Below are 14240 nucleotides of genomic sequence, written 5' to 3'. Positions count from 1 at the left end.
GCAAATGTTTCAATTTTACGTGCCACTGTTTAGTGCTGCGGCTGCCGGCACTGGGTTCGATTTTGATTTGGCTCCAGCCCGTAATGAGCTGTAGGAGTTTTATGGGCCGGCGGCGGATGCAGTCAGGTTGGGTCCTGCAAACATGTATGCGACCATAAAATTGATGGGCCATCGCAAGAGTGTGTGGATGAGGCATTTGGTGCTGCCAGCTCAACTTATCAACGCATTGTGTTTGGCTTGAAATGGGAACTATAGTTGGAAATGTGGATGGATGTGGCTTAAGTCAACTTCTTAAAATCTGTGTATTGAAGATTTCAAAAAATTGGTGTTGTCAGCTTTGGACAATACTGCTGCTAGTGACTTGAGCTTCAAGTCCCTTTGCACTATTGAACCTATTTTTCGATTAGATTTTTTTTAAATGCAACTTCTCAGAAAATTTGTAAGAGAACCTGGCTAGCTAGCCAGTTTGGTCTAAATAAAGCCAAATCGGCATCCATGGTGCTCTATCTGCCGCCGGCCGTGGCAGCCTCATCAATTTGATGTCGTGCACATTTAATGTGGTGTTGAGGGCGCGCGGATGCATAAAAAACCGATGCCTGAACCCAGTCCGCGATTCAACGAGGCCATAAATTACTAATAAAAGCCGCATGTGTGTGTAGTTGACGGGGTCGCGGCTTTAGTGTGTTAAAGCGGAAATGCGTTGGGAGCCATTTTGTGAGCAGGGTGTGTGTATAACGGCAATGGCAGGGCGCAAACAAATGTGCGGCCTATTGACACATTCGGCGTGACACATTTCGTAGGGTAAATAAATTGTGTAAATCTCATGTTCGGCTAACGAAATCCCGACTAAATTCTCCATGAAACCCTCGGCCAGCGAAGGGAGCTCACGCAAATATGACGGCCATCAAACATGTGGCCATCTCCTGTCGCCGAGCATTGACCAAATGTGCCAAAATTGGCCACACTACAGTGTCCGTTAGTCGCTCCCTCCGGAAACTGTCACCCACGGCGTTCAAGACACTTCGACAAGCAATCGCCAAGGTGGGGCACTTAAACATCATGGGTCAGAAGATCAAACTAAACGATCGGGAATTGGCGGCAAACAAGGTGATCATGGCTGTCAAGAAGGAAGAGATATCCAAGGGCATTCTGGATCCCAGTCAGTTCACGCCGGGTCAGCACATTTTTAAAACCCTGACCGAGGTCCAAAAGTCGCCGATCTTTAACCTGATTAAGGGGATGCCGAAGGGCGGCGCCCTTCATGCCCACGATACGGCGCTCTGCAGCACAGACTACCTCATAAGTCTGACCTACCGGAAGAATCTTTGGATTTGTACCGCTGAGGAGGGCTGCAAGGCCATTGCTTTCCGGTTTTCCAAGGAGGAGCCCAAGGAAAAACCTGTCAAAGAATCTATCTGGGAGCCAATGGAGGAGTTCCGTGAACGGCGAGGCGAGAAGAATGTTACGAAATATCTCACACGTCGATTCAGCATGTACCCCTTCTCCAAGTTCATCTCAAACAATCAAGCCTGGGCACACTTCATGGGCATCTTTATTTTGCTCGACGGTTTGCTCTGCCATGCCCCCATTTGGGCTGAGTACTACTACAATGCCCTCAAGGAGTTTTCCGAGGACGGAGTTCAATATCTGGAACTGCGATCCCTGCTCCCGCCACTCTACTGTATCGATGGCGATATGCTGACCATTCGGGACACAGTGGCCATTTACAACTCGGAGCTGGAACGCTTTCGGGCCGACCATCCAGATTTTATTGGCTCCAAGCTGATATACGCCCCTCTCAGAGGAGTGGAGCCCAGTGTAGTCGAGCAATATGTGAAAACAGCTGTCGAACTTAATGTAAGTTAAATAATTAAGATGGCTTTAATTTACCTTTTTTTACACTTTTTAACAGAAAGAATTTCCAAACTTCATGGTTGGCTTTGATCTGGTTGGTCAAGAGGAGTTGGGACGACCGCTGATTGATTTTGTGGAGCCCCTGCTAAAAATGCCCGAGCACATTAATTTTTACTTCCACGCGGGGGAGACGAACTGGTTTGGATCGCCCATCGATGAGAACCTGGTGGACGCCATCCTGTTGGGCACGAAACGCATCGGCCATGGATACGCCCTTACCAAGCATCCGATGATGATGCGACTGGCCAAACTATTGGGCATCGCCATCGAGGTGTGTCCGGTGTCAAATCAAGTGCTGCAACTGGGCGTGGACTATCGGAATCATCCGGCGGCACTGCTGTTGGCCGCCAATGTGCCCATTGTTATATCCTCAGACGATCCATCCTTCTGGCACTGTGCTCCGCTGTCCCACGACTTCTACTTCGCCTTCCTGGGCATTGCACCGATGAAGGCGGACCTGAGGTTCCTCAAAAGCCTGGCCATCAACTCCATCCGGTACAGTGCCCTGGTTGGCGAGGAAAAGCGTGTTGGGTACCGAAAATGGCAGGAGAAGTGGGACAAGTGGATCGACGATGTGGTGGAGAACAAGTACTGTTAGTGAACCCCCTTTAGTAAATAACTCATGTTTTATTTTCGCATTTAATTTATTTTGAATTTCGCCGGCACACGGATAACTCTGACGCTAGCTAAGAGTTGACTTACATCGATACATTTGATATGGGTGATGGCTAAGCCTCGCTCGTCACATGACCTAAATCAGAGAACTCGATTCGGGATATTTTTGGGGATATGTGTGGTTGGGGGATAACGAAACTATGACCAGGATCCTCGTAGTTGGCGATCATCCTGGCTCTGTCCATTTACATCCAGCTAAATTCTTTGTTCAAGCAGAGTCTTAGGCGTACGTGTAGATCGGAATACAAGTGAGTATATAGCACAGATATAACTTGAATGCACACGGATCTCGCATTTGCTTGTTTGGTTTAGAGTTGCTTAAGCCTTTTACATCTATATTATTAAAATTATTATTACCATATACGTCATTATTGGGCAGCATTCCATTCTAATGATCTTCTGAAAATGTTCCATTTTCACTTCATTTCTATTCTCTTTTTGTCGCGCTTTTTTTCTGTGTGTATAGATGCTTGCAAAAATATTTTTAATTTCCGGCCTGTGTTTGTTGTTTGCCCTTGGTTTAGTACTAACCCTATCGTTCACATACCTAAACTTACTGCCTCGATATGTTCAAATCCTAAGTATAACTTGCATCGCCTCTCCCACTTCCCTTTACACAGTCCTAACCATCCATGGGGCCTTAAGTATCGCTATGCTGTACAAATCTTAAACTATACTCTCCGCTACGCAACTGCCTTATATCCTTGCCCTCGGCCGATCGAATTCTATCTTATAGTTTGCGTGGGAAACGTTTACGCTATGTGTTTTGCTGCCAGTGGTGTTGCTGGCGCAGCTTTTCGCCCTTCCAACTGGATTCGCCCACACTTGGCGGATAGGGTATAATATCCGGCTGCTGTTCCGAGGACATGTTGTCCACATCGTTGTGGTCGAGGTTGTTGCCGCTGTCGACCACATCCTCTTCGTTGTCCTTGTTGTTGCCAGCATTGTTGTTGGTCGGCTCATTTGGTTCGCCATTAGTTTCGTGGTTCCGGCCTCGGTTATTGTTTTTGTAATTGTAATAACCATATTTATTCGTGTTAGCCATATTGTCGTTGCTGTTGCTGTTGCCACTGATGTTGCTGCTGGCCGCGTTGCAATTCTGTGGGGCAGTACAGAGAAGGGGAAACCCATATGAAATTTTAATATAAATTTGTGGCATAAAAATATTTCGTTTTAATGGACGCTTAATTAAATTCTTGTCCCCCGTTGCTAAAGAAAATGTATTCTTTTTTGAATAGTTGGCATGCAGCGTGTTTTAATTATTGTTCAGCAATTACTTTCCCAATGATAGCATTCCTATTTGTGTTTGTACTGTAGTTATTTGTCTTAATGATAAAGCTGCAAGTTCACTGTTCTTCTAGTATTACTATTATTGATAAATTTATAAAAAGCTTCTTGTAAGCAGTGCATTCATTTACTATGACTTGAGTTTACAGATTTCATGTATTGGTCAACTTAGTAAAGTGGTTTCAGCTTGTTGGGTTGATAAGGTACAACTTAAACCACAAAATGCACTTGAAATACTTGTAGGAACAATACAAATTACAGAATGACTTTTAAAAAATTAAAAGTATATTTATTGACAATTATTCAATTATAAAGCATATAGAATTAAAGATAAAGTGCCAGGGAACTATTATGTCCTTATGAGTATGTAGGAATCAGAAAATATGGAAAAAACCGAACGCCTTAGTATTATTTCTCGACTATCAGATACCCGTTCGTCAGCCGAGTAACGAAGAATCTTTTGGTATTGATGCGTCGGATCCTTTAGAATTCCAATTCTAAAAGGTTCGAAAACGCTTCTTTTCACCTGTGGAACTTATTCAACGAATCAGCATGCCCTTTTAATTTACGAGTAACGTGTATAATCATTGCGGCCAATGTATAGATAATGGAAACCGCAAAAATGCAAGGACTAATTTGATACGAAAGTACTGATAAACACACCTATAAAAGGCTGCATATCCAAACATCATATCGCAATTTAGCTTTCTGAACTCAAGCTTAAGCAATCCACAACGTAAATTAATCCGGTTTCTCAAAACATGAGTGCCTGTTCAGAACCAACTACTTTTTTAAAAACCAAGGAGACGGCCAGGATCGTTATAATCGGTGCGGGTGCTTCCGGAATAGCAGCAGCTACTAAACTTTTGGAACAAGGATTCAAAAATGTCCAGCTCTTCGAGGCGGAAGACCGGATTGGAGGACGCATCAACACGATCCCATTTGCCAACAGCTTAATCGATCTGGGGGCTCAATGGTGCCACGGCGAAGAAGGAAATGTTGTCTATGAGAAAGTTAAGGACCTGGATGTCCTCGACAGGACCGGCGACTATGTCGTTCACTTTTTTCGCTCCAACAAGGAAGTCCTCACTGAGGATCAAAACAAGAATCTTACGGATTTGGTGGACGAATTCGATGTGCCTGGCGAACATGAGGGTTCCGTAGGTGATGCCTTTAATGCCTACTGGAAGGAGGATAACCATCATTTGGTCCCTAAAGATAAGGCCATTGCCAAGGAGGCCCAAGACTGCCTGAAAAAGGTCATTTGCAGCATGGATGCCTGCGATAATGTGTCCGAGCTTTCTTCCCGAAATTTTCGGAACTTCGCTATTTCCGAAGGGGATCAAAATCTCAGCTGGCGGCAAAAGGGCTATTGGAAATTCTTGAGTGTCCTGCTAAATTCTAGCGACAATCAGCCCGGCGACCAGGGAATTCTTAAAGGACATGTGCGTCTCAACAAACGAATTGCTAAGATCAATTGGGAAGGAGATGGTGAATTGACTCTCCGCTGCTGGAACGGCCAATTTGTTTCAGCGGATCATGTGATTTGTACAGTCTCATTGGGAGTTCTCAAGGAAAAGCACCAGAAGCTCTTTGTACCGGCTCTGCCAGCCTCCAAGATCAGGTCGATAGAGGGTCTCAAACTGGGGACTGTGAACAAGTTCTATTTGGAGTTTGAGGAGCAGCCAGTGCCGGAAAACATTAGAGAAATGGCGTTCCTTTGGCTGGAGGAAGATCTGAAGGAGCTACGAGGTGGCAAATACTTCTGGCTGGAGAGTGCTTGTTATTTTCATCGTGTGGATTGTCAACCGCGTTTGCTACAGGGTTGGATCATTGGGGCCCACGCGCGATACATTGAAACCATCAGCGAAGAGCAGGTCCTCGAGGGTATCATGTGGATGTTTAGGAAGTTCCTTAAGTTTTCCGTACCCTACCCAAAAAACTTTTTGCGCTCTCAATGGCATTCTAATCCGAACTTCCGCGGCTCTTATAGTTACTACTCCACGTACGCTGATGAACTCCATACGGGACGTACGGACTTGGAATCACCTTTGGTGGATGTCACTGGAAGACCGAGGATACAATTCGCCGGAGAGGCTTCGAGCCGGAACCACTTCGCTTCGGTTCACGGAGCCATTGAATCGGGATGGCGCGAGGCAGATCGACTCAATGAATTCTACAAAGGACGAGCTGCAAACTAAGGCAATATTGAAAGCGAATAAATGGGATCCCTTAGGAACTGCCATTCACTTGCAATACATTTTCCAATGTCATGATGCACGACATTTGAAAATTTCAAAAATTTTAACAACTTATAATTAGTCTCACAATCAAGCATTGTATGTCTTTCCAAAGAAATAATCAAATTATATTGTTCCCTTAATAATTAGACGAATTCCTAGCAACAAGAATAAATTATTAAAGAGCTCAGAAGTTCTAAGTTTTAAAATCCACGGGCACCTAGAGTTGGACAACACTGCTAGTTCGCTTTTCATATATCATTTTAGCACCCAATTAAAATTCCAAAGCAAATAACACACCTTAATACATACCGAGAATTTTCAGGAATTTAATTCTCACAATGCAAGGGCGTGCCCCGTGCTTCTGCATAAAGGAATCCCAACTAAACCCATTTAATCCCGGCGCAAGTGAGTTAGTTGTGCAATTAAGCCGAATGTTCCACTCGCAACCACGTGAAGTGAACTGGCTCCACCTGTCAGCCACTCACTATCCTGCTCACTATCCCCATCTCGATGAACATCCACTTTCCCATTCCCGTCGCCAATGCAATCAGCAAACACAGAGAAATACTTTGCCAGTCATAACAACCATTACCTGGGCCATAACACAAGTCGGGCAAAGAACAGCAACGGAAACGGGAACAGGACGACTGCTCCGCTAGCTAGGCAAATGTGTGTCCTTTGGTCAAACACAGACTTGTTTAACATTGTCACTCGAGGAGTCACGAGCACGTGGACGAATATGGAGGCACTGAGCAAAAATAATTGTTATTCAGCATCAAAAAAAAGCTGAAGTCGAAACAAAGCTCTACGTTGGCTTTTACACACAAATCCACTCCTTTAATTGTTAGTGATTCTACATGCCTTTCTTTGAAATCCTAATATTTTAGCAATGTCCTTGATATTCAGTACTGTTTTTAAGTTTCCAAAGAGAGGACACATGGCTTATTGAGATCATGAATTGTGAATCTTTTCCCTCTTTTTTGAGCTAATAATAAAGTTTTTTGTACTATACCCTCTGTTTTCTCAGTGTATAGGTACAAAAACCACGTATCCGGCTGGCTAGACACTAAAGGCAACGGAACCAACGGCTGACGCTCTTGCAGCGCATTAAGCGAGGGATCGGCACTGGGATTTCAGGCACGGAAAGGGGCAGGTTCAACGGAAAAGCTACAACAGATGTGACCAACTTGTACTCGGGCTTTCCTTCTTTTGCCTCGAAGGGCGACAAAGTCGCATATGTAATTGAGAGGTGGCGATTCGGGAAGGGGGCGATGAACTATGAGCCAGGATACGACTACGACCACCAGGGCAACATGCAAACAAACAAACGAATCCAAACACACAAAGGCAGTCAGAACATACACTTGGAAAAAAAGGTGTATTCATTTTCTCGTTGGTACCCACAAGATTCCCTAAGCGAGTATATTAAATTCCTTTCCAATTTAGCAAAACATATATTTAAACAATATGCTGATTACATGTTCCATCTTTTCAATACTTTTAAATTTGAATAATTGTTTAGCTTAATTTTATAATAATTGCATATATGTATAAATTACATCCTTCAATTTTTTTATGGGGTTTTTCAATCTAAGCGTTTAAGGATTACCAATAGCTTAAAAAGTTGTATTGCTTTTCAATTAAAATAAAAGTCCATTAATCTAAAGCTGTTTATTCAAAATCTCAACTTTAAGCGACTTGAGAAAGTTTCTTTCTGTCGTATGCTGTGGAATGGTAGGTGGTTCCAGAAGGATGAAGCCAGAGCAAGGATATTTTGAATGTTTTGGCCCCGGCTTGGCATAAATTTGAATTTTCAACATGGGCAGCCAAAGTGCTTCTGCTGCTTTTGCCGGACGGCAATTGCCGGGACATTGGTGCAGTGAAATCACATGGCCAGTGCTTCTGATCCTGCTCCTGATTTCGCTCCTGCTCCTGATTCCTGGCTCCTGTTGGACTGTTGTGGTTTTTGTGGCCATCCATGGCTGGTCTGGCCTGCTTGGCCTTTGGGCTGCGTTTTTGCAGCACAAAATACTGGTGTATGTGCTAAACTGATTTTAGTTTTCCCTACTCCGCACGTAATCTGAACTTTTGCATGTGTGCGACCTCAGTGGCCACGCCCCCCCAGCCCCCTGCACACTACCCACCGCCCACACACACCCTATTTTGAATCGAGTGTTTGTAAATGTTCCGAAAAACAGGCGCAATTACAATGCTGTTTGCTGTTCGCTGCAAATGAGTTGGTCAACATGTTTGGCTTTTATTTCGGCTTTTTTAGAATGCGTTTGAATTTCCTTACCAACTGAATGGCCTGAAATTTAAGAAACCGGTTTATAGTTTTTATGACTCGACGGGAAAAGCAGATATCTGTGTTTGGGCTCAGCCTTTAAAATTTGTCTAATAATACAAATAAAGTGTGGAAACCCAGTAAATTAATTTACGAGCATGGAGAGCATTGTATTTCAATTTCAACAGTAAAAATATTGAAGTGCACAGTGAAGTATTGCTTTACCTAAAAATTTTATTTATAAATTCTCTTGTCGTTTTCTGAGTACAGTCATTGTTGTTAGGCTAATAAAACTAAACGCCTTTCTCAACCACACGTGAGATGTAAAGCGTATATCTAATCTTGCCATAAATAGAAGTCTTAATTGTAGTTATAAAATAGTTACCAAGTATTGATAAGGTATAGTCCGACAATTTCACTTTAGAACCCCCTTAACGTGCCAAAAATATAGCCATTAAACGATTAGATATTTGACTTGACTAAATGCCTCTTACATTTCCTGCATTTACTATCTTACAAAGACTCAACGAGTCTTTCTAAGAAAAATCATTAAAAAAAATAATAAAACCTTATTTATATTTTATTTACGCACTTTTTTATACATAGTAATGCACTAATAAAATTCTGTACTGTGAAAAATTCTTCAGTGCCTCCTAGGAGGCACACAAATATTTTCCTCGCCACGGCTGAGCGAAACACAATAATAAATTGTGCCTAGACAAATATTGAGTATCTACGCTCCATTGCCTGTGGCCAATCTTGATTTCACAGCTTCGGAGAACATACATCCGGAATGACCTGGTGTGAGCTCATAGCTGAGATGTTCGCGCCTGGTAGTAGAGGTGCAATCGTTCTGCCTCGCGCCATCCCGTTTCAACGGCTCCATGGACCGTGGAGTAGAAGTGCTTGTGTGTGGATTCTCCGGCGAACTGGAGGCGTGGCCTGCCGCACACATCCTGGAGCGGAGCTTCCAGATCCCAGGCACCGGTGCGCAGCGCATCCGTGTAGGTGGAGCGGAAGGTGTAGCTGCCTCGGAAGTTGGGATTCGCATGCCACTGAGTGCGCAGCATTCGCACTGGATGGGCAGTTTCAAAGGGCAGGAACTTGCGGAAGAGCCACAACAGACCCTCTAGGACCTTCTCCTCGGTGAGCGTTTCCATGTGCCGGGCATGTGGGCCAATGATCCAGCCCTGCAGGATGCGTGGCTGCCTGGAGACTGGATAAAAGCCGAACACACTCTCCAGCCAAAAGAGTTCCGAAGCCCGCAGCTCCTCCAGGTCCTCCTTCAGCCAAAGACAATTGAAGCCAGGCCAATCGCCTGGCAGCGGAGGATTCTCAAACTCCAGGAAGAACTTGTCCACGGTGCCCAGCTTGAGACCGTCGATGGCTCTCACTTTGGCAGCTGGCAGGGCGGGAACAAAAAGTTTCGGATGCTGCTCCTTCAGAACTCCCAGGGAAACAGTGCAAATGACATGATCCGCTGTGATTACCTCGCCATTCCAGCAACGCACGGTAAGCTCATCAGCTCCTTCCCAGTTAATCTCAGCAATCCGTCTGTTCAGCCGCACATGTCCCTTGAGGATACCGAGATCTTCGGACTGATCCTCTCGCGCTTTCATGAGTAGTTTGAGGAATCTCTTATATCCCTTGTCCTTCCAATTGAGGAGCAGCTCGCCCTCGCATAGCCAGTACTCCAAGTGACCCTTTCCGGATACTTCGAACAGGTGATCCGCTGCCTCCACGGATGCTTCGAATTTGTGAAACACCTCCAGGAACTCCTCCGCGATGGTACGATCTATGGGCGGTAGCTTGGCCAGCTCCTTCCAGTACTTCATATTGATGTAGTCTCCCAACGAGCCCTCGAAGTCCAGGAGCTCTGCCTGCCGGTCTGGTATTGACATATCAGCAACAGTTTTCAGTTGATCTGCTAGGTCGTCGGGTAGGACTTCTTTGTTGGATCGAACGCATCTAAAGGTTTCATAGTGCGGTTCCGTAACCTCCAGGAGATTCAGGTCCTTGACCTTGTCGTATACCACATTTCCTTTCTCGCCATGGCACCACTGGGCGCCCAGGTCGACGACGTTATCGGCAAAGGGAATCGTGTGGACGCGACCGCCGATTCGATCTTCCGCCTCGAGGAGGAGCACATTCCGGAAACCGAGATCCAGAAGCCTGGTGGCCGCTGCTATTCCAGCGGATCCCGCACCCACGATCACAATGCGAGCGGTTTGTCTGGTTTTACTAAGCAGACGCAATGACGCGGAACTCATGGTGGTGGCAAAACAGATATATATTGCTTATAACAACCGACCGTGCCTCACGTTTCGACGTTCGGCTGGCAACTGAATCGGGATTTTTCACTTTCCCTGCTTCTCCCATATACTGTTTTTAGTTTTTGCCCTCTTTTCCTCTATCTCTGAATATTTACGGGGCTTGGCGATAAGACGTAATTTACTGATAAGAGGGCCTTCATTGTTGCTCCGGCGAATTGGTGTTATGTCAATGCAATTAAACCGAGAATAAAGCAATTGGCAAGCATACGCTGCAATATCAGCATTTTGATATCAGTTTGCTAAGGGAGCGAAAGAGAACAAAGCGCGCAGAACCTTAATCAAAAGAGAGTGCTAGCTCTCTCTTAAATTTTGCTCACAAGCAAAAATAGCATTCGTTTCTCGATATTTCACGTGTATGAAATTAGCATCAAATAAAGCTGACAGCAAATGCAAGAACTATGACCCGAGCTTATAAATAAATCTGAATATTTAATTGTAATTTATGATGATTTAGCAAGAAATAGAAATCTGTTTTTTTTTAATTTTGCACTTAGTGGTTTTGAGCATATTACAACAAAATAATACCGCATTCAAGTAAATATCTGCATCCTAAAATTTATTTGTTCATCAATTATATAGATTCAGCATAAGTTCAATTTTTTAAAATATCTTATACTTTACGCCTCACCTTGTCAAGGTCTTATAAGTTAAATCATATATTTTTTTAATTATTTGGAACAAATTCACTCTAACGAACGAAGCTATAAATTGGTGAATAATAGTTATTCGGAGGGCAAATAGTCCGTTCTAATATTCTTAATATTACTTTGTCAATCAATAGCTGTTGTGCTCGACTTCTTTTTGAAAAAAACCCATTCAAAGCTTACAAAGATAGGGCAAAACAAAAGCGCCAGCTTAGGCGCACAAACAATCGCACACACACCCCCGCACAGCGATTTAAAGTTACCGCCTGAACGTATGCAACAAAATGTTATCGTTCAGTTTGTCAGTGGCGCAGTGAGCGAGGTCCTTTGATGAATGTATTCATAAAAATCCAATCATTGCAATTGCACAGCGCATACGGGCGGCGAAGGCAAAGGCATTCAAGATGAATACGCCAAAATAATGGGAAAACACAACAGACAGCTGGGCGCAGAAAAACCCCCATTCCTACGGCCACCGCCCATTTTGGCCCATTTACCCGCGGGAACGGGAAATGCGAAAGCCCCTCGCAACCAAGCAGTCAACAAAAAAATTGCAGCAATAATTTTTTTTTTCGGAAAACAAAAACACATTTGTGCATAGACTGGGAAATAACAAGAGCTAAATAAACACGATAAACAAGAGCAGACTGGTTGATACCCAAAAAGAAACTAACTTAATTGGTTAAATATTCATTATGACTTTGGGTTTTCTTATAGAATAATAAATCTTATTTAAAATAAATCTAATTGCTAAAGTAAAATGTTAAGAAACTATTTAGTTCCCATTTTGAGCCCATCATTCCCTTACTCCCTGCAATCTAAAGGGTATTTCCTATGGCAAGCAGGGAACAAAAGATGCGATTAAAATGACAAGTGAAAGCAATTTTCGTGCATCTGGTACAGAAAATTCGGGGGAAAAAGAAGAAGTAGGATGAAAATGATTGTCGAGGTAGATACCCAACCGAATGATTGCCTCAAATGGCATGCGAATTCGGTTGGCCAGTGTAATATGACATCGATTATGGGCCTGCTGCCACAGAAACACCGAAGGCAAGAAGACAAGAACAGCCCAGAAAAGCAAAACCCAGCCCCTGCATTTACTCACCTTCGTGCTGCATTCACATTTCAGTATCCATTCGACGGCAATGAATTTATTCTCGATTTGTATCTGATGTGATTGCAGGAATTCCTGATCGATTGGCTCCAAGGCGACCGTGTCCCATAACTGTGCACTTTGCAGCACCGGCTCAGGCTCCACATCATCGCCCCCATCATCATCATCATCATCTTCATCATCCTGGGGCTCCTTCATCTGCCTTTTTTTGTTCGGTTGACGTCGCTGTACGTAGTTAATTGGATCGACAGCATTTAAAGGACACAGCAACTCAACCTGAAGCGCAAAAAAATGGTGCAGAAAGGAAAAAGAGAATTTTTGTAAAAAGATTGAAGATGTCGAAATCTCAGCAGAGAGGATTTCCATTTCTTGGGGAAAAATGCATTTCGTAGAATGCGGGCGGGTGAAAAGTTGTTTAATTGATTTTGACATCTGGGTAGCATTTGACTTTTAATTTTGCTGCCATTCGGCATTGGCTCTTGTTGTTGCAGCTCTGCAAATTGACGTTTTAATGCCATTTACCTTTTAATTAAAAGCAAGAGGATGCAGAAAGGCGAGAAAGGAGAGCCAATAAACAAAACAGCAACGGCATTGTACAATGGTCTTTTGCGTATAACCGGCAGGAAAAACTATCATTAAATTCCCGGCTATCAAATATATACGGCCGCAAATTATGGCAAGTGCATAAACAAATATTGTAAAAGGTACAAAAATCGCGGTGAGCGGCTATATAAACAGCAGAATATTTAAATAATAAAGCCTGAATAATATATTTCCGATTGACTTGCTTATGCGCAGTCAAATAAAATTGATGGAAAATATTATTTGCCTGGTTGGCTTCGGATGTGAAGATATTTTGATTTGATTAACTAATGAAATAATATGTTGTAATCTGTGCTATTATCTTTTTATGCTAACAAAATAAGCATATTTTCCTCTTTATTCATTTTTTAATCACAATTTTAGTAAATACAGTACATGCTTCACAAAACATTGTCGATTGGCTGTCGATGGGATTGCTTTCAAATTAACGGTAATCTAATTGAAAAGGACAAATGGCGAAAAACAAGCAAGGATGCGGAAAATGCAAATTTCTGCGAGCTGCAACAGAGCAGCAATGGAAAGGAAAGGAAATGCAGCAAACTCAATCCGCGAGGATTTTCATCTCTCCTCCTTAGGCGTCAGGTGGTGGTCGGACTTTAAGCTCAGCCCCTCTTAGCCCAGTTGCCACTTGGCAGGTGTTGGATATGTACCCGGGGAATGCCCATCCCACTCACCTGTATCGTAGTGGATACCGCCGGGGCACAGCACTTGACCCCGCGATGGCAACGGCCACAGAGCTTCGGTCGATACAGCTTTCGGGAGACGCACTCGCCCAGTCGTATCCTGGCAGGACCTAGGCGCTGGATGCTCCGACACTCGTGGCCCTTCTGCGACAGAAAGATGCCGGAAAAATGGGGAAAAGGTTGATATTATTTGAAAAGCTTTAAGTGAAACTGCGTGATATTCTATCAAATAAATATATTCAATTTTGTTTCAGAATTTTGAAAACCAATAAGCTAGTCCAACATCGATTGTTTTTTTATTTAATCAACCTTTAAATATAAACTTAACCAAATGTCCTGGGAAATACCGGTCAAAGGTATCAAGAAAATCATATTTTCTATTTATTTCCCGAAATCGTCAAATCAATGAAATTCCTTTTACTAGTTTCTGCACTTTAAGATACACTTTCCTTAAACCTCA

At 43.5% G+C, this 14240-nt stretch overlaps 4 protein-coding genes across 4 annotated transcripts in view; 2 read left to right on the top strand and 2 right to left on the bottom strand.

Moving 5' to 3' along the window:
- Window positions 1-768: 768 nt before the first annotated feature.
- Window positions 769-2552, top strand: LOC6738501 (adenosine deaminase 2). The gene is made up of 2 exons (XM_002085271.4): window positions 769-1857; window positions 1913-2552. Exons 1-2 carry the CDS (start codon window positions 895-897, stop codon window positions 2510-2512), a joined length of 1563 nt encoding a protein of 520 aa, XP_002085307.1. The 5' UTR covers window positions 769-894; the 3' UTR covers window positions 2513-2552.
- The window catches only part of LOC6738495 (basic-leucine zipper transcription factor A), a 51477-nt gene continuing 39771 nt past the window's right edge, over window positions 2535-14240 (bottom strand). The window contains exons 8-10 of the mRNA XM_016171679.3: window positions 13772-13924; window positions 12486-12770; window positions 2535-3688 (exon numbers count right to left, since the gene is read on the bottom strand). Of these exons, the coding sequence (XP_016032342.1) occupies window positions 3347-3688; window positions 12486-12770; window positions 13772-13924 (780 nt within the window). The 3' untranslated portion in view covers window positions 2535-3346. The remainder of the gene's footprint in view (window positions 3689-12485; window positions 12771-13771; window positions 13925-14240) is intronic.
- Window positions 4359-6271, top strand: LOC6738500 (spermine oxidase). The gene has a single exon (XM_002085270.4). It carries the CDS (start codon window positions 4638-4640, stop codon window positions 6075-6077), a length of 1440 nt encoding a protein of 479 aa, XP_002085306.1. The 5' UTR covers window positions 4359-4637; the 3' UTR covers window positions 6078-6271.
- On the bottom strand, window positions 8966-11171 carry LOC27207409 (spermine oxidase). Its single transcript, XM_016183099.3, has one exon. The coding sequence runs from the start codon at window positions 10671-10673 to the stop codon at window positions 9213-9215; it is 1461 nt and encodes a 486-aa protein (XP_016032345.1). The 5' UTR covers window positions 10674-11171; the 3' UTR covers window positions 8966-9212.

The sequence above is a fragment of the Drosophila simulans genome, chromosome 3L (genome assembly GCF_016746395.2).
Source record: "Drosophila simulans strain w501 chromosome 3L, Prin_Dsim_3.1, whole genome shotgun sequence".
Lineage (NCBI taxonomy): Eukaryota > Metazoa > Arthropoda > Insecta > Diptera > Drosophilidae > Drosophila > Drosophila simulans.
The sequence above is the reverse complement of the archived record's forward strand: the minus strand, read 5'-3'. Positions and strand labels throughout refer to the sequence as shown.

What these genes read in the sequence shown, in the direction of transcription:
- LOC6738501 (XM_002085271.4), top strand. Translation starts at nt 895, where the DNA reads ATGACGGCCATCAAACATGTGGCCATCTCCTGTCGCCGAGCATTGACC. An exon ending in AAACAGCTGTCGAACTTAAT is followed by an intron (nt 1,858 to 1,912) that starts GTAAGTTAAATA and finishes ACTTTTTAACAG; the next exon opens with AAAGAATTTCCAAACTTCAT.
- LOC6738500 (XM_002085270.4), top strand. Translation starts at nt 4,638, where the DNA reads ATGAGTGCCTGTTCAGAACCAACTACTTTTTTAAAAACCAAGGAGACG.
- LOC27207409 (XM_016183099.3), bottom strand. Translation starts at nt 10,673, where the DNA reads ATGAGTTCCGCGTCATTGCGTCTGCTTAGTAAAACCAGACAAACCGCT.